Below are 21,956 nucleotides of genomic sequence, written 5' to 3'. Positions count from 1 at the left end.
CTTTCATTGTTTGATTCACAAGCAATGAAATCTGTGTCCTATGTTAAATGACTATATTTTTTTTTAAAAAAAAATCCCGGCTTTCCTAATTCTTATTGGTAATTCTTTTCTTCAGATTTAAGTACCATCATAGATCGTACATATAATGTAATTTGGATCTAGGTATTACTTGGATTGCGAACCCTCCAACTCTGATAATAATAATAAGAAAATTGATGATTTCTTAATCTGATTGATTTGTTAGATTATGGAAATGTAATTTGATTTAGGATGTTAAATTGATTCTACATAAGTAATCTCGACATTCGAAGCGAACCGCGAGGCGGTTTGAGCACTCTTTTGTTGGATGAAGAAAAGAATAAGATGCCTAATCAAAATAAACACCATACATGGCTTTTACCATCAAAAAGTCCTGGTGGTGGTTTCCTCAATGAGCAATTCATGATCACTTGAAAATTTGAAGAGCAATTCTTACATGTATGGCTGCAAAGTACAAAGTGCATATCCAACTTTATACATATGTGATAAGAAAAAACAAGCTATAATTTACTTGGTCTACTCCATACTATAATTGATTATGTGTTTTTGAAATTTCACACACATTTGGACAACTAATGAGAAACAAGTTTACAAGAGAAAAAAAGAACATGATCCAATATGATGTGGTGCTGTTTTAAGTTGACAAACTTCCTATGGCTTTCAAATGCTACTTCTCGTTCCTCCGATCACGCAAAAACTTGACCAAATTTGGCATCACCTTCCTCTTTTTCTTAATCGTAAAAGACGGGGATTGAGCAATTCGTGCGGCGGACGACGCCGACACCCTCCTCATCTTGCTCCTCCTCGGCCCCCCTCGGTTTCCGTTTTCGTTTCTGAGTGATTTTCTCGGAGCAACTGCTGCACCAACTGGAAGAGTGGAGCCCTCCTCCCCCTCTTCCTCATTCTCTTCTGTCCAATTGGTTTCATGTACTTGCTCCTCCATTTTTCGCTTGTCAATCGATGTTCTCTCCGCCTCGAGGAGCTTCTGCTTTTCCATGGCCCTGGCTTCTCTCATCTGCTTTTCCAAATGCTCAGCCCTCATTAACATCTCCTTCTCTCCGGCTTTCAATGCTTCGATCCACGCCCGAGAAGCCGCCACCTTCTTATCGGCGACCGCTTGGGCCGCCGCTGCCCTCTTACTTAAGTAATCATACTCACTTTTAGATATTGTTAAGGTAGAGCTTTTCAGCACAGCAGAAGCTCTAGCCTTCATGGCTTTCTCTGTCGCAATTTTCAGCTTCTTTAACGCGACTAGCTCCGATGCTTTTGCCGCTTCGAGCTCTTTCACTGCAGCTTGCAATCTCTCCTCTATCGAGCTTATTTCCATATCGGCCTTCTCATTTTTGCTTCTAATGTTTTGTGTTTCATTATCGATCGTTTCTTTTTCTTGCTTCGCCCCCTCAGTTTCGTTTTTCAGCTGCTGCAGTGCTGACGATAGATTCGAAACTATCCCTTTAGTCCTCTCTTCAGCCGCTGCCGCAGATTCCAACTTAGATTTGGCTTTCAGAAGCTTAGAGTTGAGATACTGGACATGGGAATCAGCTTTCTTTCCGAGCTTCTTCAATCTCTCGGTTTCTTTGCTAATTCGCAGCATCTCCTTCCTTATTTGATCCATTGAAGCCATGAATTGAAACCCTTCTTCCTTAATCGCACCCAATTCTTTCTTCGCTGCATCCAGTTCGGCTTGCGCCGATCGCAACATTGACCTGCCCTCCAAGTCTCCTTTCTGAGAACCATTCTCTTTATCTTTTCTTTCCATTGCTCTGACCAATTCCATCTCATTTTGCAAGACTTCTACATCCGATTTAGTCACCGCGAGCTTCGACTCGAGTTCCTTCGTGCGGTTTATCTCCCTTTTAAGATCCTCGATTCGTTTCCTCGCGGCCTCCAAATTCTTTGCGAATTGATCGGCTTCGGCCTCTCTCTTAGCCTCGATCTCTCGGCGTTCTCTGTCGGCTTCAATGCGTGCGATCTCCACGAGAACATGCTCTTCGTTGGCTTCTTCTATCTCCTCCTTCAGCTCTTCGACCGATTGCGAATACACCATAGCTTTCGACCTGGACGCCTCGATTTCCTTTTCGGCTTTGGCATTCGCTTCTAAAGCAGAAGCTAAATCGAGCTTCAGCCTACTTACCTCTTTCTTTACATCCTCCAATTCCCTAATCACTTCTTCATATTGGCGGTCTGATTCGAGGCTCTTCGCGCTTCGTCCTTGCTTTCTTACCGAATTCAGCTCCGAGTTTTGAGCTCTAGCTTTTGAGTTCGCCTCCTCGATCTTGCGGGCGAGTTCCTTAGCCATGCTTTTAGCAGTACTTAGCTCAGCTTCGGCGCAGGCTTTCTCCTTTTCGGCAAAAACCCTTGTTTCATTTAGCCGATCAATACCTATTTTCGCGACATGAAGTTCTCCGGCTTTCGACGGCGAATTCTATCAAACATATGGGCAGCAGCATCAATCATAATCCGAGTCGTAATTCAATACAAAAGAGAGCTAATTCACATGAAAAATATGTAATCAAACACAACCAATTTTCCAGGTAAAAAAAAGAAGAAGAAGAAAAGTACTTCTTGGAGTGGAGCTCTTGTTTTGAGCTTCTCTTGCTTTCTCCCATTTATCCTCTCACCATACAGGCTAATAGCAGCTCTAACTGATCCAATTCCTTCTTGGTTTTCAGATTCTAATCCTTCCATTTGATTCAGAAAATAAGAATAATCTGAACAAATCACAATGACAAACCACCCATTCATGAAAAGAATTTGAAGAGATGGATAAAGAAATTGAAAAAAAAAAAAAAAAAAGACAAAAAATGCCAACCTCAGAAAGGGATTGTGCAGGTGAGTTTTGCTGCAGAATTTCAGAAGAACACTACATGTGGGTTATGATTTTGTTGCTTATTTTGGAAATAGAGCTTCTTCCTTTCTTGTGTATTAGGCTTTTAAGAGATGAAGGAGAAGACTTTGTTTGGTAGCAGGGGGGAAACTACAAGGCTATCTGCATTGTGCACATCCAGGAGAAGCACTGACTGCCACACACTCTTCTGACTCCATTCTATTCTGCCACTCCTAGTGCCTATCAAAATAAATATCATTTTTGGGGTTACATCATTTTTTATGTGTTTGGATTTGTGCTTATGTGTTTGGATTATGGTCACTTAGCCTTAGAGGACTTTTTGAGTCCAATCTCAACATCTTCTTTTTATTTTATTTTATTTTTATTTTGGCATCTAGCAGGTAAACAATGTAAAGATGAGACAAGTGTTCACAATCAAGGGGAGAGTGCAAAGTGCAAAACTGGATATTCATTTAGCCTGAAGTGCTTTGGTTAATTTGACATATATCTGAAGAGAAATCTTAAATTCCACTAAGTAATTCCTCTCTATCTTCTTTTCTTTTTCTTTTTCTTTTTTTTTGTGTGTTTTGAGAAAATTTTAGTAGTTTCTCAAGTATTATGGCTTGTTAACCAGATTGAAGACTCTACAAAAATATTGCGCTAGTCATGCAGAAAATAAATATTGATTATTTGGATTGAAACTCTTTCTACAACTCTCTCCAGTAACTCAAGCTCGATAAAATTTTAAAAAAGAGCTTTTAATTAGAAGGTTGAGAAATTTATATAAATCTTGGATGTAGAGTTTAAGAACTAAACACTCAATTGCACTTCCAATTGAAACAAAAACTATTGAATTTAAGTTTAATTACTATTATTAAGTTTGTTGTTACTAACTACTATTTGTATAAGCTGTTCACCAAAGTTTTTACTTGATTTGTGCACCTGTTTTGTAACATTTAATAAACCTATGGAGCTAAGAGCTACACGAGAGTTTTCTTAAAAAAAAAAACATTAAATAATAAAAAAAAAAGCTAAGAGAGAGAGAGAGAGAGAGAGAGAAGTGGCCAATGAGGGGCCACGTTTCTTAAACAATAGCCAAAAAATAGATTAGTCCACGTGCACTGCACACGTAGTCAAATGAGCTCAAAAAAAAAAAAAAAAAAAAAAAAAAAAAAAAAAAAAAAAAAAAAAAAAAAAAAAAAAAAACTAGGAAACTGGGAGTGCAAAAACATATTTGACAATAATGTTTTGATATTCCCAGAACATGTTCAATATATTTTACCAAACATGTTTGCTCAGATAATAGTGAAAACTACTAGTTAACCAAAAAAATGAAGTTAAAAAGAAAAAAAACATGGAAGTTCAAGGGGTGGGATTCTCCTAAACAGCTATAGTATGAACTAGTATGAACTAAACCAACCATTTCATTCAAATTCACTAGGTTCATGCAACAGAAAATAAAATAAAAACAGTACAGAACAAAGAAGAAATGCAATAATATCAGACCAATCATAGTCAAATTAGAAGCACATCCAGCAACAGAAAAAAGTCCGCGCGAAAATAATTTTACCTTTGATCACCTCAAAGACCTGACTTTAGTCCCAAATCCCTAAATAATTACCAGAAGATGATACACATAACTCAATTTTAGCAAGGTACAAACAAATAAGCAGCAGCCCACAAGAAAAAGCACAATCAGATATCGCTGTCCACGAAAACAGCCGAGTTTACCCAAATCATGTTATCTTTAATGGAAGAAGCCGCCTTTACGTGCTCGCGGATGATGTTTCCATTTTGGCATCTGAAGGGGTTTCCACGGTCTTCTCCTCGTCTTCAGTCTTCTCCACGGTCGAAGGTTTCTCCACTTCTTGTTCTATGGAATACAGGAATATCAAGAAAAATAATATGTTAAAGTTTGCATTACAACGAAAATTAGACGAAACAAAGAGACCTGATCTGTATAGCACTTTTTGAAATGCTGAACTACTAAACATTTTAATTTTCATACCTAACCTTCCATTACTTTAGTCTTAGAAGATTCTATCAAGCTTTGTTAGAACTAAACAGCTTCTATCAAATATATTAAATATGCCATCAAGTAATAGAATGCGAGATTCAGTTACAGAATTTGCTGCCAAAACCTTAGGAATACCATTCAGTTCTGACACACAGAATCCAACTGATTTCAAGCAGCTGATGCGGCTAAAGCTTTACCAAATGACAATCTGTTCTATGGAAATGTAAATGCATACGGACATTAAGCGGATGTGAGAGTTTGTTACTATGTGCAATACCGATTTCGATACGAGACGGACATTGGTTGTATCAAAATAAATACGAATAAGACACTACTGAAGATGTAGGTTCAAAATTCCATAGGAAAATTGCTACAGATTATATACGCATACTGATGATTTGTTCTATGTTATTATCGAAACGATACGAGAACCTATATGATATGCTCGAAATAATGTAAAAACCCAATTCTAAACCAGCCAATACTATCCGAATCCCAATGCAGATGAGAAATCACGCTGATATAATAATCTATTTCTATATACGGATAGCTGGACCAACAAGGTGGGAAAAGCTGCAAAGTTTAGCAGAATAGATAGTAAATTAAAAAATATGCCCAATTCAACAACTGAATAATTTAAATAAAAACAACCAAAAGTTGAGGAATTGTCAATAAAAAATAATAATGGCCAAAACTTTGAAATGATGTATAGTTGAGGGGGTCACCATACATTTTGCGTACTTTCTAACCCATTGGCCCTCCTTCCATGTTGCCATTAGACTATGATTTACATTTTTTAATAGACGAAAATGAAAGGCAATCAAGAGAGAAAGAAGCTACAGAATTACAAAAATAAAAGGAAGAATGAAATGACTCAGATGAAAGTATTCGAACAACTTTCTCACGTAATGTCGAGATGAGGAAATAGCAGGGAAAAGATTTAGTACCGAATCAACTCGACTACATTATTGTCAAACTACCCAAAACACTCCCAATATCTTTCCTAGCTAATCTAAGAAAAACGAGTCTTGGTATGCACAATAGTGGTTAGGAGAACTGACCTTCATCATCGCTATCTTCGAGATCATCATCCATCCCATCACCCCCCATGCCTCCAAAGTTCTGTACAAGTCATGTTAGCAAAATCATTAATATATGTAAATATACTAACAAAACAAAAACAAAAGCGAGGCATTAGTTACCGAGAAATCCATTCCTCCTAAGTCCACGTCGCCACCTGAGAAAGCAATAAATAGATATAAGAAACCAAGATTTCCGTGCAAGATGCACGAGTAGACAAATTACCAAATCAACTCTCTTTCCAAGACACAACACTTTCGAGTATATATGAACATTTAAATTTTTACTAGATATGCAGGTACATATGTAAAAGCCCCATTCTCGATTTTTATCAACTCCCTATTCTTGATTTAAGCACTATTAGCCATAACTAGAGCTTTCAACTGCAGCCACCTCTAGTAGAAGAGCAATTGGCAAGCAAATGAACTGTAGAGCTTCTACTAGCAGGTAGATGAAACAAGATTATAGCCCCAAAATTATAAGCTCCAGTTTAGAGCCTCTACTTTTGCTTGGGAGAGACATCGTCTATGGAGTAGTGTTTCTCTAATAATGCTAATTGAACAACATTTAATTAAACAGCACAACACCCTACAGTAGGGCCAAAGAGGCATCGTAGATACATTTGAACTAACATAGTCATCATTAAACATAAGAATGCGAAGCATACCATCATCATCTTCGTCCACCCACTTGTCCCAATCTACTTTTATATAGTGAGGAGTTTTCTGGTCACCACGCAACAGCTTCTTCCACCATCCTTTCTCAGCCTTTTCTAATACACAGAATATAGACCTGACACCTGTGTTTATTTTGCTCGCCTATAAATAATAAGAGAAGCAAAAGCGAAAAATGGGGTGAGAAAGGATAATCTTCTAAGAGTAAAGTCAACATAATTCTCCAGGCTTTATAACAAATTTAGTCCTCGAAGTTTGAGCTTGATTTCAATTACATCCTCACAGTTTCTATTTAACAATTTAGTCCCTAAAGTTAGTACTGAACAAAAAAGTCCTTTTGCTAGTCTACCATTAGCAATTACGTCCTTATGTCAATGATATCGTTATCTTACACTATAATGACAGTTTTTTGAGGACGGCACTGTCTGGCGATTATGCTTACAACGTTTTTTTACAACAGTATACCAACAGAAGGAACTAATTGCTACTTAGAACAAACGTTGCAGACTAAATTGTCAAATTTAAACTCTACTGACATAATTGGAACCAAAATCAAGTTTGAGAGACTACAAATGTAACAAACAGATGTTTCGGGACAAGCCTTACCTCGACATTCACTTTATCAAAGAGATCCATTTTTAACTCGTACAAGTTATTGCCGGATCCAGCGGTGCCAGAAAAGGTGAAGATACCGTCGGGCTCCAAATTAACCTTAACATCTTTTGCATCAGGCAATTGCACAGTGATGTAAACTTTGTCAATCCTCTGAGCCCACTTCACTTCAGGGTGACGACTAGAGAAAATGAGGCAACTTTATCAATAACAGAGACTTAAGAAAACCCTTTTCTTTTCTGGCATTAATTCAAGCACCGTGTTCATCACTAAGATATCAAAAGAAATTCAACTAACAGAGTTCCCAAATAAAGGAAAATCCCTACAAGAGTTAACCGAGCCTTGCAACATAGATTTCATCGTCAAAATAAAAAGACAATAACGAAGAAGATCCCTCCAATCTATAAGCCATTTTAAAATGGCCCCTCAACTATTCTTTTTTTCTATTGCACCATTTCAACATTTCATTTTTTCTATTTGAGTTATAACAAGATTGACTAAAATCACTTAATCAAAAAAAAAAAAAAAGGAATCGAAAGTTGAAGCTATGTCGATCAAAAAAAAAAAAAAGAAAAATTGAGGGGGGCCATTTCGAAATGGCCTATAGTTGGAAGGGTCTCCGTACTTTTTTAACAAATCAAAATTAATAAATGTGTCTTTCTCCTCTATCTTCAAAATCCCATTTTCTGTAACTAAAAAGCAAAACAACTGGCATAAACAAAACATACAATGCTATCTAAGCAACATCTAACTAAAAGCGCCACAAAAACGAGTAAAAAAAAAGGATCAAGTTTTTACCACTAAGATGCATCACATAAGTTGAAAATAACATGGATTTAACACGAAAGGAAAAGGATAGATCGGATCGATGGCGAAAACTACATGATTCACAGGATGATCGGGAGCTCACTCACCTCATCTTTGCGACGAGGGGGGGAAGAGGGGGAAGGGGGTGGCGAAGTGAAAAGTGAAACCCTAGCGGGGCGGGGACACGGTGACTGCGCTATTAGCCTCCGCAGCTTCTTACAATAAAAAGCCTCCCTTGGAACACTGTGGGGAGCTATTTATATGTATCTTTGGGTTGGGCTGTTGTAGCCTAGAGGAAAGGGAGCGACCGTATTTTTCTTGTGAAAGTACGAAAATGCCCTTGCGTTTTGGAAGGGTTAAAAAAAATCTTTTGTAATATCTTGGCCAGAGTAAAATTGGGGACTGATCTAACTATCCAAGCTCGCCGTTTGCAAGTTAGATTGTGTCCGACTCGAAATTAGTTTGAAATTGATCGATCATTTTATAATCGAGCCTTGGGGACTGATCTAACTATCCAGCTCGATGTTTGTGAGTTAGATTATGTTCGACTCAAAATGAGTTCAAAATTGATCGATCGTTTTATAATCGAGCCAAACATGGGATAGGATTAGCTCGCTCGCGTTCGGCTTGATTTAGGTCGAATATATATATATATATATATATATATATATATATATATATATATATAATAGAATTGACAATTTAACTTGTTGTTTGCGAATCAGTTCGTATTCAGATTATTAATAAACAAGCCGAAGACGAGATGGATATTTTAATGATCTCGCTCATGTTCGGCTGGTAGCTTCTAACTTAGAATGGATTTTTTTTAAGTTTTATCTGGGAGAGTATCTAAAGATGTTGACTCGACTTAGCATGTTTAAGTGTTATTTCGATCTAACCTGATTTGACCGATCTCCTTACCATGTTTTCACCCTTTTCTTCATCTTTTCTCTTTTCATGTTTTTCTCTTTTTAGTCTATATATGGATTTATGATTCAGGAATGTTATTGTAATGAAAAATACAAGACAACTCCATAAATTTGGTCCTGAAATAGCAGGAACTTGTATATCAAATAACAGTTCAAAAGTGTACTAGAAGATTCCTTAACCCACAACAAGATGTAACAACCCGTATAACTTTTTCCTTAACAACATAAAACATTCTCAAAAAGAGATGCACCAAGGACTAGAAAGTAATTCCATATATGTAGAAGTGGAAAAGAGTGACCAATTTTTGTTCCCCTAATTCCACAATCAAATTGGTTATTTGTACCAAATACACCATTAAACAAAAATGAGAATTATGCTGCAAAAGAATGTTCTACATCTCACAGTCAACTACACTAGTACTCAATGCAGATTCTGTAACCACTACTCTAACTCGCAATAGCAAATTCAAATCTATGTACAGCAGACCACTACAAATTACTGGAAGAAGCCGATCACAGCCTCAGTAAGTTTGATATCGGCTGCCACCCGAGAAGCCACGGCTTCTTACTGGTTGGCAAAGCAAAGTTGAGCTCGAACATCTCCTTAGTGATGTTTCCTCCTTCGCAGAAGCCCACGAGTCTTGCTACTATGTCAGCGCTCTCCTCGATGTGAACCGGGTCTGTCGGGTCGGTCCAGAGCTTATTCACAAGCTGAAGCTTCCTTTGCTTACCCTCGAGGGGGACCCCCCACTTGATGTAGAGCCGCTCGCGCTCTTCTTCGGTTAGTCGTGAGCTCACCCTTCGAGACAGGAACTCTCTCTCTTGCCTCAGTGCTTTGATACTGCATTTTGGAAAAGAATAACATTTACATCACATATATGTATGATTTTGCTTCTAGAAACCATGCGTCTGGCATAATAATTTGATTGCAGTTTTTTTTTTTTTTTGTGGCAAGGTGGAATGATCTTTTGAACTCTAAAACCAGAGGCTCGGACGCAGGGCGCTGTAGATGAGCTTTTTTGCACAAAAGGTCAGCAGTGCTCTTCGGACAACTCTACACAGACAGAACTTTGGCACAATCTCTAGGCAGCCAAACAGGAGACACTATGAAAGAATTTTCTCTATTAGCTTTAGGTTTGTTCACCATTTGGCGGACAGACTGGATAGAGTTCAAACCCAGGACCTGCTATGATACCATATATGAAATAACTATTCTCTTCTCTAAAAGGTCGAGTTGGTAGAGAACAGTACTTCAAGTATTTATTAATATTTAGAATTAAAACTCAAATATTTAATATTTTATGCACACTAGAATCTGTAGAAGATAGCTTGGAAGTGTGAAAAGAGCTATAGAATATATACTTCTTTAGCATTGTGATCATAGAAGATAAAGCTTATGCTTACCTTGAAGATAGAGAAGCCACAGACTCATCTCCATTATATGCTAAAGAAGTATTTATTAATATTTAGAATTAAAACTCAAATATTTAATATTTTATGCACACTAGAATCTGTAGAAGATAACTTGGAAGTGTGAAGAGAGCTATAGAATATATACTGCTTTAGCATTGTGATCACAGAAGTTAAAGCTTATGCTTACCTTGTAGATAGAGAAGCCACAGACTCATCTCCATTATATGCAGGGCTAGCGTCACCCACTTCAGAAAAGTGCTGCTGCAGCCATGTCAGTCTTCTTAGCTCCACTTCAATGTAAATCTGATCAGCTGGATCACCTCTGAAGAGCAAATAGAACTGGGTCCTATGAATGATTGACACATGGCAGATGTCCCATAGTTGGATTATCTGCCGCATTTGCTCTTTAAATGTCGTAGGCCAATTATCAGGAGAGTTTTGTGCATCTGAGACATTCTCTTCTGTTTCTTCCGCGTCATCTCCCACAGCCTCATTTGCTTCTAATTCCAACACCTATTTAAAGAACAAGTTAATGTATATTTATGTACTGTAAATCAAATTTCATTATCAGATGCAAAATGCACGGACAAGTCCCATGCTTTCTCCATTCCCATTCATAAATTTCACTTAAACAGTTAGTCCCAAATCTTTCCCACAATTTACAATTGCATCCTGATCCCCATTCCCATCCACAACTAGTTACTTCTGCGCAACATATTTTGCAGGAAAGTGGTTAAAATGAGAAATTTACACTACATCAGTCATGTTCAGAGCGCATTACTTAACAGATATCAAGGGTTTTGGACAAAAAAACTGGATCCAGAATGGGACTGCAAAGTATAGAGAAGTTCAAGGAGTAAACTGTTCAAGTGAGAAGTCCAAAAGAAACATGATAATATGATGAAAACTACAGGAAGTGCATACATTTTGCCCTTAATTAAGAAAGCTTAAGCATAACCATAGACGAGTAGATAGAGAAAGAACCTGGCACACAAGAAGCTGCTTTTGGTACTGCAGCTTAGCTACCCTCTCTTTAAGCTCGGTAACATAAGCCCTTATGCTCCTAACGTTCTCCTCCACTGCATTTTCAAACATCTTCTGCATCTTCTTCATGTTTACCGAACTGGACCTCCTATAACCTGGTGTGCCTTCCCTCGACGAGATTTCCCCGCCATCTTCGCTCTTAGTCGGAGTGGCTTTCTCCGAACCCGAAAAGTACTTCTCAGACAAGTTATCACTCTCAGGAACCCTATTCTCAACCTCCAATTCCAAAACACTCTTCGAAGAAGAGTGAGGAGAGCATGGTGATTTTATAATATGTGGCCTATTTATATTGCTGCTCAAGGCCAAAGGAAGCATCTTCATTTTTTTCTTGGGCTTTGAAGATTTTTGGGTAGTCCCATTAATTGTAGTGATGTTGGGTAGAGACATTACTAACTTGTCGATTGATTTTTGTACATTCTCTAGCTGGATTTCGAGATTGGCAATGGTATCACCCTGTGAGTCAAGCCTATTGATTTCCTCTTTGAGGTTGGCGGCTTCTTGATTATGCAATACATCTTTAACTTCAAACTCCTTATTCACCGATTGAACGGCTCTTACTTCTCTGATCTCCGCTTGAAGTTTGGCAATAGTTTCAGCTGCGTTTTGATTCCCAAGTCTGTGGCAAGTGACTTCTTTCTGAAGCACTTCAAGAGCTCTGTTGGCTTCGTCTCCCAGTTGTCTTTGTAACTGCTCGAGCTTACGGATTTCATGCCTTAGCACGAAGGGAGCAGTCGATGATTGCCTTATCGGGTTTCGAGCCCCACCCTTGCGGCCAGCCTGTGGTGATGGGCCCGAAAATGTAAGGCATTTTGCCACACGGTGTGGCGCAGAATCAAATGGATTCCACCCCTGTAGTTATAGCCAGACAAAGGCATAAATGACAGAGAGAAAATAAATGCTGAAGTTAGAACTAAGAACAACTTATTTCTCCAGCAAAAAATGAACTTTAATCAGTTTCTCGGGTCTATTTTGCAAAGAAAAATTTCTTTCGGTGATTCGGGAATAAATACGGAAAATTAATGGTGAAAATTTTACTCACTGTCAATTTCTTTTTCCTACAAAGAAATTGAAAAAAAAAAAAATTCATTTCCTATGAGTTAAAGATCAGAAAGCATTTAACTTCATTTTGCGCTGTACTTCTTGCAACCAAAAAGCCCCTAGAAAGGAAAAGAACAATTCTTACTGTTTGATCATCCCCCACTTTCTTTCGCAGCTCATCCAGTTGCAACTGTGCTAGGTCTCTTTCCCTCTTTAATTCTTCCATTTCCATTTCCATCTGCAAAATTCATTTAATTAAAATATTATTTGAGACACCGAACAGTTCAATATATCAAAGAGTTGACTATAACAGTGGTTATTACTTATTAATCTCACCTTCTTTATTTTCATTTCTTTCTCCATCAGAATAGCCTCGGAACATGTAGAGGGCTCTGGGGTGCGCAGTTCTGCTTCTAATCTAGCAACTTCCTTCTGCAAGTGCTTAACCAACTGCTTATCTGATACAACCTGATTAAGCCCCAAACAGTTAAATTAGAGTCAAGAAAAGTGTAATCCCAACTATATATAACTTTATGTGTCTTACATACTATACTAATATTTTTAAGTGTGTCACATACCATATTAACTTGTGCAGTATTGGTAACTTCCTTGGCGCAGGTCGCAAAGAAGAGTGTGTTTCGAGATTGCTCTACATGGCTAAGTGCTGGACTCATGGTACAGATAATGGCGGTCCTCGCATTCCCTCCAAGAGATAGTTGCAAAATGCGGGTTAGCTTTGAGTCTCGGTAGGGTATATGGCCGCTTCTTTTCCCAATACTGGTCAAAGAACATTAAAAGATATTAAGGCGAGTAGTTTCTCAAGTCTCAACTTAATCCTTAGTCCTTTTTTGTTTACGCTTACAGTTTTTTTTTCTTAGTCCAATTATATGTAATTGAATGCATTAAATATCTTTTTTGAGAAGATAAAGAAACCAAAAAAGTTATTTGAAAATATTTGTTTTGTGGTGCCAAAAAACTCGCTAGGTGTATAGATTGCAATGTATGCGCCACATGCTACATAAATCATGTGAAATTTAAATTTAAAAAGAAAATCGTAAGGGTAACCAAACAAAGCCTTATAATTGCTTGACTTCAAAAATCCAAAACAACAAGTGACAGTTAGCAAGAAATCTAAATAATTGTTATTGAAGTATCTCCAAATCTTCTATTTCAGCAAATCGATGAATCTACAAAGCTGTAGATATAATTTTGTGAAGTGATTCACTTCTAATCTCAATCATGTCATCTAAAACAGTTATGGGAGAATCCAAACCTGAGCTTTCTGATAACAGTCGTCAAAGTCAACAAACTACGGTTTATATGGCACCCTTCTTTGAGTCTAGTGCCATTTGCATTAGTTTGTGCAGCTCTCTCACTGCCTGCTAGGTCAACAAAATTCTGCGGATGCCAACCATAAAAATTAATCTCTACACAATGCTGAATATGTAAGTTAAATAAACAAAGAAAAACAAAAAATAGAAGAGAGATTTACCAGGCTAGCTACAAAGGACTTGACGCAGCCTGAATTTTCACGCAGGCTGCTCTCCACCGTCTGTATTAAAATAAAATATAGAATAATTAGTGTTACCTGTTATTTTGATATGATAATTGAGAAAAAAAGAAAAAGGAACAAAAGAGGATCAAAATCTTATATGGCTAATAGTCACAGAAAACCAAGAACTGTTTTGCTGCATGACGGCCCACTGACATCAATAAGTGCTCTTTTTTCCATCACTCTTTGGCCCATGGAGTTTAATTTGGTTTCCACTAATAATCTAATATTTGTCACACAAAATTAGAGATATCTCAGAAAAGCTCACCATCTTTGAAATCAAACTACATGACCAAATTGCAACCAGAAAAAGTTTAGTGGGTTTTTCATACCAAGTTAAACTAAGCAGTCAAATTACAATTCGGAAAAGTTCAGGCAATTTTTATGACTTTAAGCCAATCTTATACTTGCCAGTCTTATTATTTGATGTGATCTGGAGCTGGTATCATTCAAAGCTGTTTCACCAACCTGCCTTTGAGCTGAAAACATTGAAAAGTAACAAACTAGAGTTACGCAGAGCCAAGGAAGGGATGAATATAATTAGTTAGCTGCATTTGGTATATCTACTTTCAGCAAGCATATAATAAAAGCTCATATCAACCTTCACAAATGCCAATTAGATGCCTCAGATGCTGACTATCCTTCACAATTTCTTCTTCCAATTTCTCAACAATAGTTCCTTTCTGCACATAATGACACCAAGTTCAAAGAAAATAAAACAAGAAGAGAATGCTAATAGATGGTTGCTAAGGAGAAATTAATAGTACCTCGGGATCATCTAATAGACGAAGAGAACCAGAATCTGGTTTCAGCAGGTCCTTTACGTTCTCATTGTAGATTTCCATAGCAGAAATCTTTATAAGGAAGCTCCTCTCTGGAGTCTAAAGACCATATAATGAAGGTAACATGTCATTATGAAATAGTGATTTTACATGTATACTCTTCAAAATTATTTGCTTACATATGTGTGTATCCCTTCAAAATCTAAATTTTCATATATGTCCTTCAAAAAGTTTTCTTTACATACATACCCTTGTACTTATATATATATATATATATAACCCCCAGAAAACTTTTTCTGATACAAAAGCAGCTTCACCTATGAATTAGATCACTCTCAAACCTAAGGATATTTTGTAAGAAACTGCACTTTCAAGGCATATATGAGGACACAGATATTAAGGTGGATATATCAAAATAGATGATTTTGCAAGGATGTATATGTATTTAGAACTCCCGGTGAAATATTATCTGAGCCTAATAGCTACTTTTCTCAACTTTAGCTTGTTATGCAGATAAGAACATGTAAGAAGAGATAACTAATTCATCAATATTACGAACATGTAAGAAGAGATAAATAATTCATCAGTATTACATTTCCTATGTGCTTGTATATATCATTTACAGCACTTTCTGTGACCCCTCTCATAGTATATGTTTTACCGCTGCTAGTCTGGCCATAAGCAAAAATGGTAGCTGCATAAAAGAATAGGTAAAAATTATGATATATCTTGAGTAAGGTTTCTAACTGAAATATAAGCATCAGGTTCTAATCTAAGGTTTTGTTACCTACCATTAATTCCGGTAAGTGCGGATAATGCGACATCCTTGGCTCCTTCTTCATAGACAGTCTCAGTTAAACAAGAAGGACCAAATACTCTGTCTAAAAAAAATGAGAAAAGAACAACAACCACATTAGCAGCGTAGTTAATCCTGAATTTAGCGAACAGATTATCCCCGAACTTTTCACAATTTGCAACTTGGTCCTCGAGTTTTTCAACCCCTTACCTTACCTAATTTAGTAAAACTCAAAATTGCTATTCATTATATATCTTACCTAATTTAGCAATACTCAAAATTGTTACTCATTATATATGATTATATACATTAAAAAAAGTTTAGAATCTTTAGATGATTAGTTAATGCAAAGCAATAAGCTGACTAACTTGTGTAGAAACATAAAAATAATCAACTTTTGTTCATCAAGAAACAAAATAAATTACAAAACGGTAATCATTAGTTTTATCAACAACGAATTCATAGTTCAAGAATCATCCCACTGCAAAATAGCTCTATTCCCTATCTTGCACGTGTTCTTAACGTATCCGTCAAGTATTCGGTATTTTTCTGGATATTCAAAAATGTCAAATACTCTTATGAAGTATCTGACATGTGTCGGGTGTGCATCGTGCGAGTATGGATATCCAATACATATTCGATACGATAAAATGAAGTATTTGTGTATCATAGAAGCCCGTCGATTATGAGCTTCAATTGTGATCCTTTTCCCATAAAAAGACCATTTATAATTCTGTCAGTAATGAACTAATATGGGAAGGATGATTTAGGGGGTAAAATATTCCTTAAAGGGTTTCATGTCCAAGGCACATGATATTCCTATTTTTAGCAGCTATCGCTGCCGGGTAAGCAATTACAATTAAAGAAATATCCAAAGACTAGATTGTTCAACATCTTCAAACTGCAGAGACTATCCATTTCAGTACAATAATCTGGAATATAGGACTCATACCAAAAGTATAGGAGGCCGGCGAGCTAGACCGATCCTGTGATGAGGCCGTGTACAAGATAGTGTGATCATCAATACATTCCCAAGCCACTGGGTCCTTCAGACCTTGCTCCTTCTTGCTCAAAGGCCTTACTCTCACAGTAACGAAGATTTTTTCCTCTTTTACTCTCGAACCTCCAGGAGTGGACATGGGTGTCCTCTCCATCTTCGAAGAAGCTGGAGTGCTAGGTGTCCTAGCCGCACCCATCTCTACTCGAACCGAATTGAGATTATTCTGCAAATGGTACGACAGTTCTGACTTATATGCCAAAAGTGCAATTCGATGCAGATGAACTTTCCAAAAGTTGAGATCTGCTAATGAAACAAAGGACCTACTCAGGATCAGAAAAATTAGAAAACAAAAAAAAAAAACAAAAATTAATGCCTAAATTTCTGCAAAATTGTTAACTCTACAAGCCAGCAGATGGCAGGTTACTATACAACTATAGAATTTCCTTTCTTTTTTTTTTTTTTTTTTTGCAACAAAAAAAATTCAAGTGTTTTTTTTCTCCCCTAAAAAGATGCCGTTCCCCGGGATCATTCAATGACATAGAATTCGAGTTTAAAGAAACAGAAGAAAATGGGAAACATAGCCAAACAAGATCTTAACCATTTGGAACAATAAAATCAGTAGATTATTAGTGCACTGCATTTTTATCATTCAAATGATTATTTGAATTCATCAGTGAATCATGAACATATCTCTTAGTCCTGTGGACCAAATCCAAGCAGTTCTCCCTTTCTATTTGGAGATCTCTCATTTCAGCCACAGTACTTGTAACCCACTAGTCATTATAAACCATTTCAGCTCTACATCTACTTCTTCTTCTACTGCTACTACTACTTCTTCTTCCTCCTCTTCGTATAAGCCGATTCTCGCTAATCTTAATCCCCTCTCTGAGCTCCATTTGCATTCCAAATAGCTCCAAGAACTACTTCAACTAAACCCTAACCACACTAGAACGAGCACTTTCCTCAAATACGAAGAGATCTAATGCACATATCAAGAAACAAGCATCGTAACCCACGACAATCGCTCAAAAGGAACCGATACGTAAAGAAACGCCACGAGATCTCATATCAGGAAAGATCAAACAAATCGATCCTAATCAAGAACAAAAAAAAAAAAGGAATAACACAACGAAATCGGTGCATACCCCAATTATACAAGATTAACAACCAAAAAATTACCCCAAAAATGGTATAAATTACTAATTAGCGCCGGATCCGAGAATGTAGAGATCGATCACTCACTCCGAGCAAAATTAGGGTTCGGCGACTCCGCTCCAATCCGCGATTCTTGCGATGCGGAAACAAATGGGTGGAAAATTTGGGGAAAGAAATGGTGAGAGAGAGAAGGAATAAAACTATTTTTTTTCTTTCAAAAAAAAAAAAAGGGTGAAGTAAGGAATTTGAATGGGGAGAGGCAACGGCTAGTTTTTTTTGGTAAGTAATGTGGAGAGGTTGAGTAATGTGGGCGTGTGTAACTGTGTATGCGTTTTCTTTTCTTTTTTTTTTTTTGAATTTTCTAAAAGCCTCAATTAAGTGGGCTGTGATAACGGGAGCCCAACCAGTGGTTCATTATTGCGTGGACCGTGGTCTATAGGCCTGGTACGCCAAAACTCAAAGCTCGGAGTTAGAGATTTTAAATTGCGGCGGTGGCACAACATTATCTGTATCTCCAACTAATTAAATTTGATTCTGATTTTTTAAATTTTAGTTTTTAAATTTAAATGTGGTGAGTGTGCATTCTTCATTATTTTTTGTCCATTTGGCTAATTCCAATCGCTTTAATTTGATAAAATATAAAGTTAGATAATTAGTTACAAAAATTTAAAAATAATAAATATAAAAATTGTTATAGAATTTAAATTACTATCATTAAATAAGCAAAAGTTGAGTTTGTTGTGGTGCATTTTTAACCAGAACAAAAATGTTTAAGCTTTTACAGAGACGCCGGTCTATAGAGGATGGTCCACGCAATAACGCCCCACATTCGTTGGCGTGGTGGGCCCCACAGGAAGGGACTCTGAATTTCTCCGTGACGAGAGCTGAGTCAGCAAAACGGTTGGCTTATATAGTGATATGTGGGGCCCGCGTATAGGGGGTCCACATTTTTGAATTATTATTTATGTAATAATAATTCATTACTGTTGTGTTGTGATTACCTATGTCTATTGCACCAATGTTCGAAATTTTATCCTAATTCAAAACTGGTTAGGGAGAATTTTTTTAATTCTAAATAGATGTATTTTTGAATACGGATATAAAAAATAAAAATTTAATAAATTTGAATTTGGGTATAAATTTTGTCTGTACTTAATCCAAACTGATTTTATATTGTACCGGATTCGAATTTGAATTGATTTTATATAATATATATATATATATATATATATATATATTATATTTAAATTTATATTCTGAAAATTTAGATTTTAATATTATATGCTTTGAAACATGGGAAAGAGAATAACCTGTTTTAGGTTTGATTTTTGGGTTTCTGTCTTTTAGTTGGATTATGGCTTTAATATGAATTTTTAAAATTCATCGGATTCGGATTCATATTCGAATTTGATTGTCGGATTTGGACTCGGATTCGGATTTTTGAAAATCCTGTCCCAAACCCAATTCATCAACATCCTTAGTTATGATGTAAAATGCAACGTGATAGTATAAAAAGGTAAATGTAGAACGAAAGTATAAAGAGATATGATCCTTCGTTTTTTAGTGATATTGTAAAAAAAATATATCATAATCGGTTTATTATAATATATGAAATATGATATTATATATGAAAATAAATTTTTTATTTTTTTACACAACGCAATCTTTCGAAAATTCTAAATAAAGTCTTAGATCGGTAAAGTGTCGGCTAAAAGTGCCTACAATATTTTTTCCCTCAATGTTTAAAATTACGGTTGTAAACTTCACAAAGAAGCGTGTAGCCATATGCTTTTTCAATGACAATTCCAACCCTAATTTTATGGTATAAAAAATTAAAAATATTTAAAATATTCATATTTTTTATGATATAAAAATAATATTTTTAAGTCACAATATTATCAAAATAGGTCTTAGTATAGTTAGTTAAGTAACAACTACTTATGAAACCAGTATTTCTTTTTTTTGTCTTTTTTCATTAACTTAAATTTGTTCTTATGGTATCGTTTGGTTCGGGTATAAGCAAGAACTAGCTATTACAGTGATAGGTACAAGTATAGGGATAAAAAAAATAATGTTTGGATAAAAATTGGGTTGTTTCCGAGGATAAGAATAATTTTAGATAGTTTTATATAGAAAATAAAAATGTTGGTGAGGATAACCGAGAACTACTATTCTCGCGTAAAAAATTAGCGTTTGGATATAAAGGAAGGATAAGGACATATTTCTATCTCTATCCCCTAACCAAACGCTGCAGAGCAGTTAGGCGATTGAGAGGGTGGGGGCTAGTAGGGAAGACAAGAGGACAAACATCCTGACCCCCCTCCCTATCTGCAACTTTGTTTTACATCATTATGTTTTGCGCAAAACATAAAAATATATTTAGCTATTAGTTACTATGTTTTAATAAATTATTATCATGATAATTTTTTGTTTGGCTCTTCTCAAATTTAAATTCTAGCTTCGTTTCTGACTGTACTTAACTATAATGAAATATTTTTTAAATTGCTATTAGTTACTAAGTTTTAATAAATTATTATCATGATAATTTTTTGTTTCGCTTATAAAATAGTATTCTATTTAGGCTAAATTATAGAAAACTTTTTATAAATATTTATTTTTTTATTTTTATTTTCTCACTTTCAAAAATTTATATTTTTGCCCTCTTAATATTTCAGAAATATTTTCAGGAGTACGGTGTTAATAGAAGGGGCAAAATAACTAAATTACTCATACTTTTTCTATAAGAAAAAACATATTTTTTTAATATATTTCTATCATTTTGAAAGATATTTTCGGTATAAATTACAAAAAAATAAACGAAATAGTGATGAAATCCTGACGGAGGGGAATAAATACAAAAACTTAAAAATTTAAAGAGGCAAAATATAAATTTTTGAAAGTAATGAAGAAAAAATAAAAAAGAGAATATTTACAGAAAAATTTCTGTAATTTAGCATTCTATTTAATAATAAATTTTTTCAGTAAAATAAGTGAAAAATACTGCAACACAAAAAGAAGGGAATGGTATGTACAGCACACACCTTTTATGGGAGGGATGGGATTCCTTGCTTCTTCTTTTCTCGCTTGCCAAAAATCTCACCATCTCAAGTCTCAACTCTTAAGCAAACCACCCAAACCGTCTCGTATCCTTCTATTTTTAACCAAACAAATAAAAAAAAAAAAAACATCCATATATATTTTGGAACCATCCATTTGGAGGTATTAGCATTTAGCGGAGAAACAAATTAATTTAAAAATATATATATGTATTTCTACTTGCTTTCCAATTATATGTTGCACAGGGACTCATTTCTTTTTCTTTCTTTCTTTTTTTTTTTTGAGAGATAGGTAGCACGCTACCCGCTTCGTTTATTTCATTTAAAAATAAACTTAGCTAGAAATGTGAATCAATTAGGATTCGAACTTGGGTCTCGGGTACCAACCACCAAGCCCTTTGCCGCTTGCTTTAGGGACGGTCGGTCACAGAGACTCATTTCTATGAACCAGGCGAGATTGGGTCGTGACACACGTATGCTTAGTTGAACTAAGCATACCCAATCTCGCCTGGTTCATAGAGCTAGGTAAGGTTCAAACTTCAAAATTCATAAGAAATTTCGCACACGATCGAATTTTGTTATTTTGCGATTGGCCCATTTTAGACCTCGCCTGGGCCGGTTAGTTTCGACCCGGCCTGGGTTTATAATAAAAATAAAATTTTACGGTTGGGCCTGGCAAAATTAACCCGGCCCAGTACCATGCCCACTTGATTTGCTGCTAATTTTATTTCATCCTTTGCTACTTGCTAGTTCTAGTTCTAGTCATAGTTAACTCGCGAATTATTTACGAATTATTAAAAATTTAAATAAAATAGTTTTTACACGACCTTTTTTTTCCAAAAAATCGGAATAAAATGCGAATTTTTGGTTAGATTTATTATTTGCGAATAATTCACGTCGGCTGAACTATTTGGCCGAAAAAACATGTAAAATTTTTGGATAAAATTCCTTTCTCCAACATAGTTAGTTAATTCATGAATTATTACCGAATTATTCATAAATCATTCTCAACTTATTGACAAACTTTATGTACTTCCAGAATATGTGGATCATGAAAAAGGTGAAGATGGGGACGATAATAAATTTTGCTATTATATTTTTTACTTAATCTATTTTATTTTGTAGCTTTTTATTT

The 21,956-nt window shown here is 35.9% G+C and overlaps 3 protein-coding genes across 5 annotated transcripts; all 3 read right to left on the bottom strand.

Annotated features, from left to right (window-relative positions):
- Nucleotides 420-3,389, bottom strand: LOC109704214 (protein PLASTID MOVEMENT IMPAIRED 2-like). Its single transcript, XM_020225003.1, has 3 exons — nt 2,852-3,389; nt 2,602-2,750; nt 420-2,464 (listed from the first exon to the last, which is right to left on the bottom strand). The coding sequence occupies exons 2-3, from the start codon at nt 2,725-2,727 to the stop codon at nt 707-709; spliced, it is 1,884 nt and encodes a 627-aa protein (XP_020080592.1). The 5' UTR covers nt 2,728-2,750; nt 2,852-3,389; the 3' UTR covers nt 420-706.
- On the bottom strand, nt 4,325-8,299 carry LOC109722654 (uncharacterized protein OsI_027940-like). The gene is made up of 6 exons (XM_020250761.1): nt 8,164-8,299; nt 7,244-7,430; nt 6,631-6,781; nt 6,086-6,120; nt 5,945-6,005; nt 4,325-4,739 (listed from the first exon to the last, which is right to left on the bottom strand). Exons 1-6 carry the CDS (start codon nt 8,166-8,168, stop codon nt 4,633-4,635), a joined length of 546 nt encoding a protein of 181 aa, XP_020106350.1. The 5' UTR covers nt 8,169-8,299; the 3' UTR covers nt 4,325-4,632.
- Nucleotides 9,244-20,916, bottom strand: LOC109707715 (kinesin-like protein KIN-7A). 3 transcript variants are annotated; one of them, XM_020229218.1, is made up of 15 exons: nt 20,807-20,916; nt 16,563-16,930; nt 15,606-15,695; nt 15,408-15,508; nt 14,800-14,913; nt 14,634-14,715; nt 14,444-14,511; nt 13,973-14,032; nt 13,754-13,878; nt 13,059-13,257; nt 12,817-12,948; nt 12,626-12,718; nt 11,383-12,291; nt 10,586-10,911; nt 9,244-9,826 (listed from the first exon to the last, which is right to left on the bottom strand). In XM_020229218.1, exons 1-15 carry the CDS (start codon nt 20,866-20,868, stop codon nt 9,499-9,501), a joined length of 3,057 nt encoding a protein of 1,018 aa, XP_020084807.1. In that variant the 5' UTR covers nt 20,869-20,916; the 3' UTR covers nt 9,244-9,498. The 3 variants fall into 3 exon arrangements, with proteins under 3 accessions (XP_020084807.1, XP_020084825.1, XP_020084816.1); XM_020229236.1 differs by lacking the exon at nt 20,807-20,916 and adding an exon at nt 17,853-18,074 and having other exon boundaries at nt 16,563-16,913; XM_020229227.1 differs by lacking the exon at nt 20,807-20,916 and adding an exon at nt 17,853-18,074 and having other exon boundaries at nt 16,563-16,910.

Source organism: Ananas comosus, linkage group 1 (assembly GCF_001540865.1).
Source record: "Ananas comosus cultivar F153 linkage group 1, ASM154086v1, whole genome shotgun sequence".
Classification (NCBI taxonomy): domain Eukaryota; kingdom Viridiplantae; phylum Streptophyta; class Magnoliopsida; order Poales; family Bromeliaceae; genus Ananas; species Ananas comosus.
This window is presented reverse-complemented; position numbering and strand designations above follow the sequence as displayed.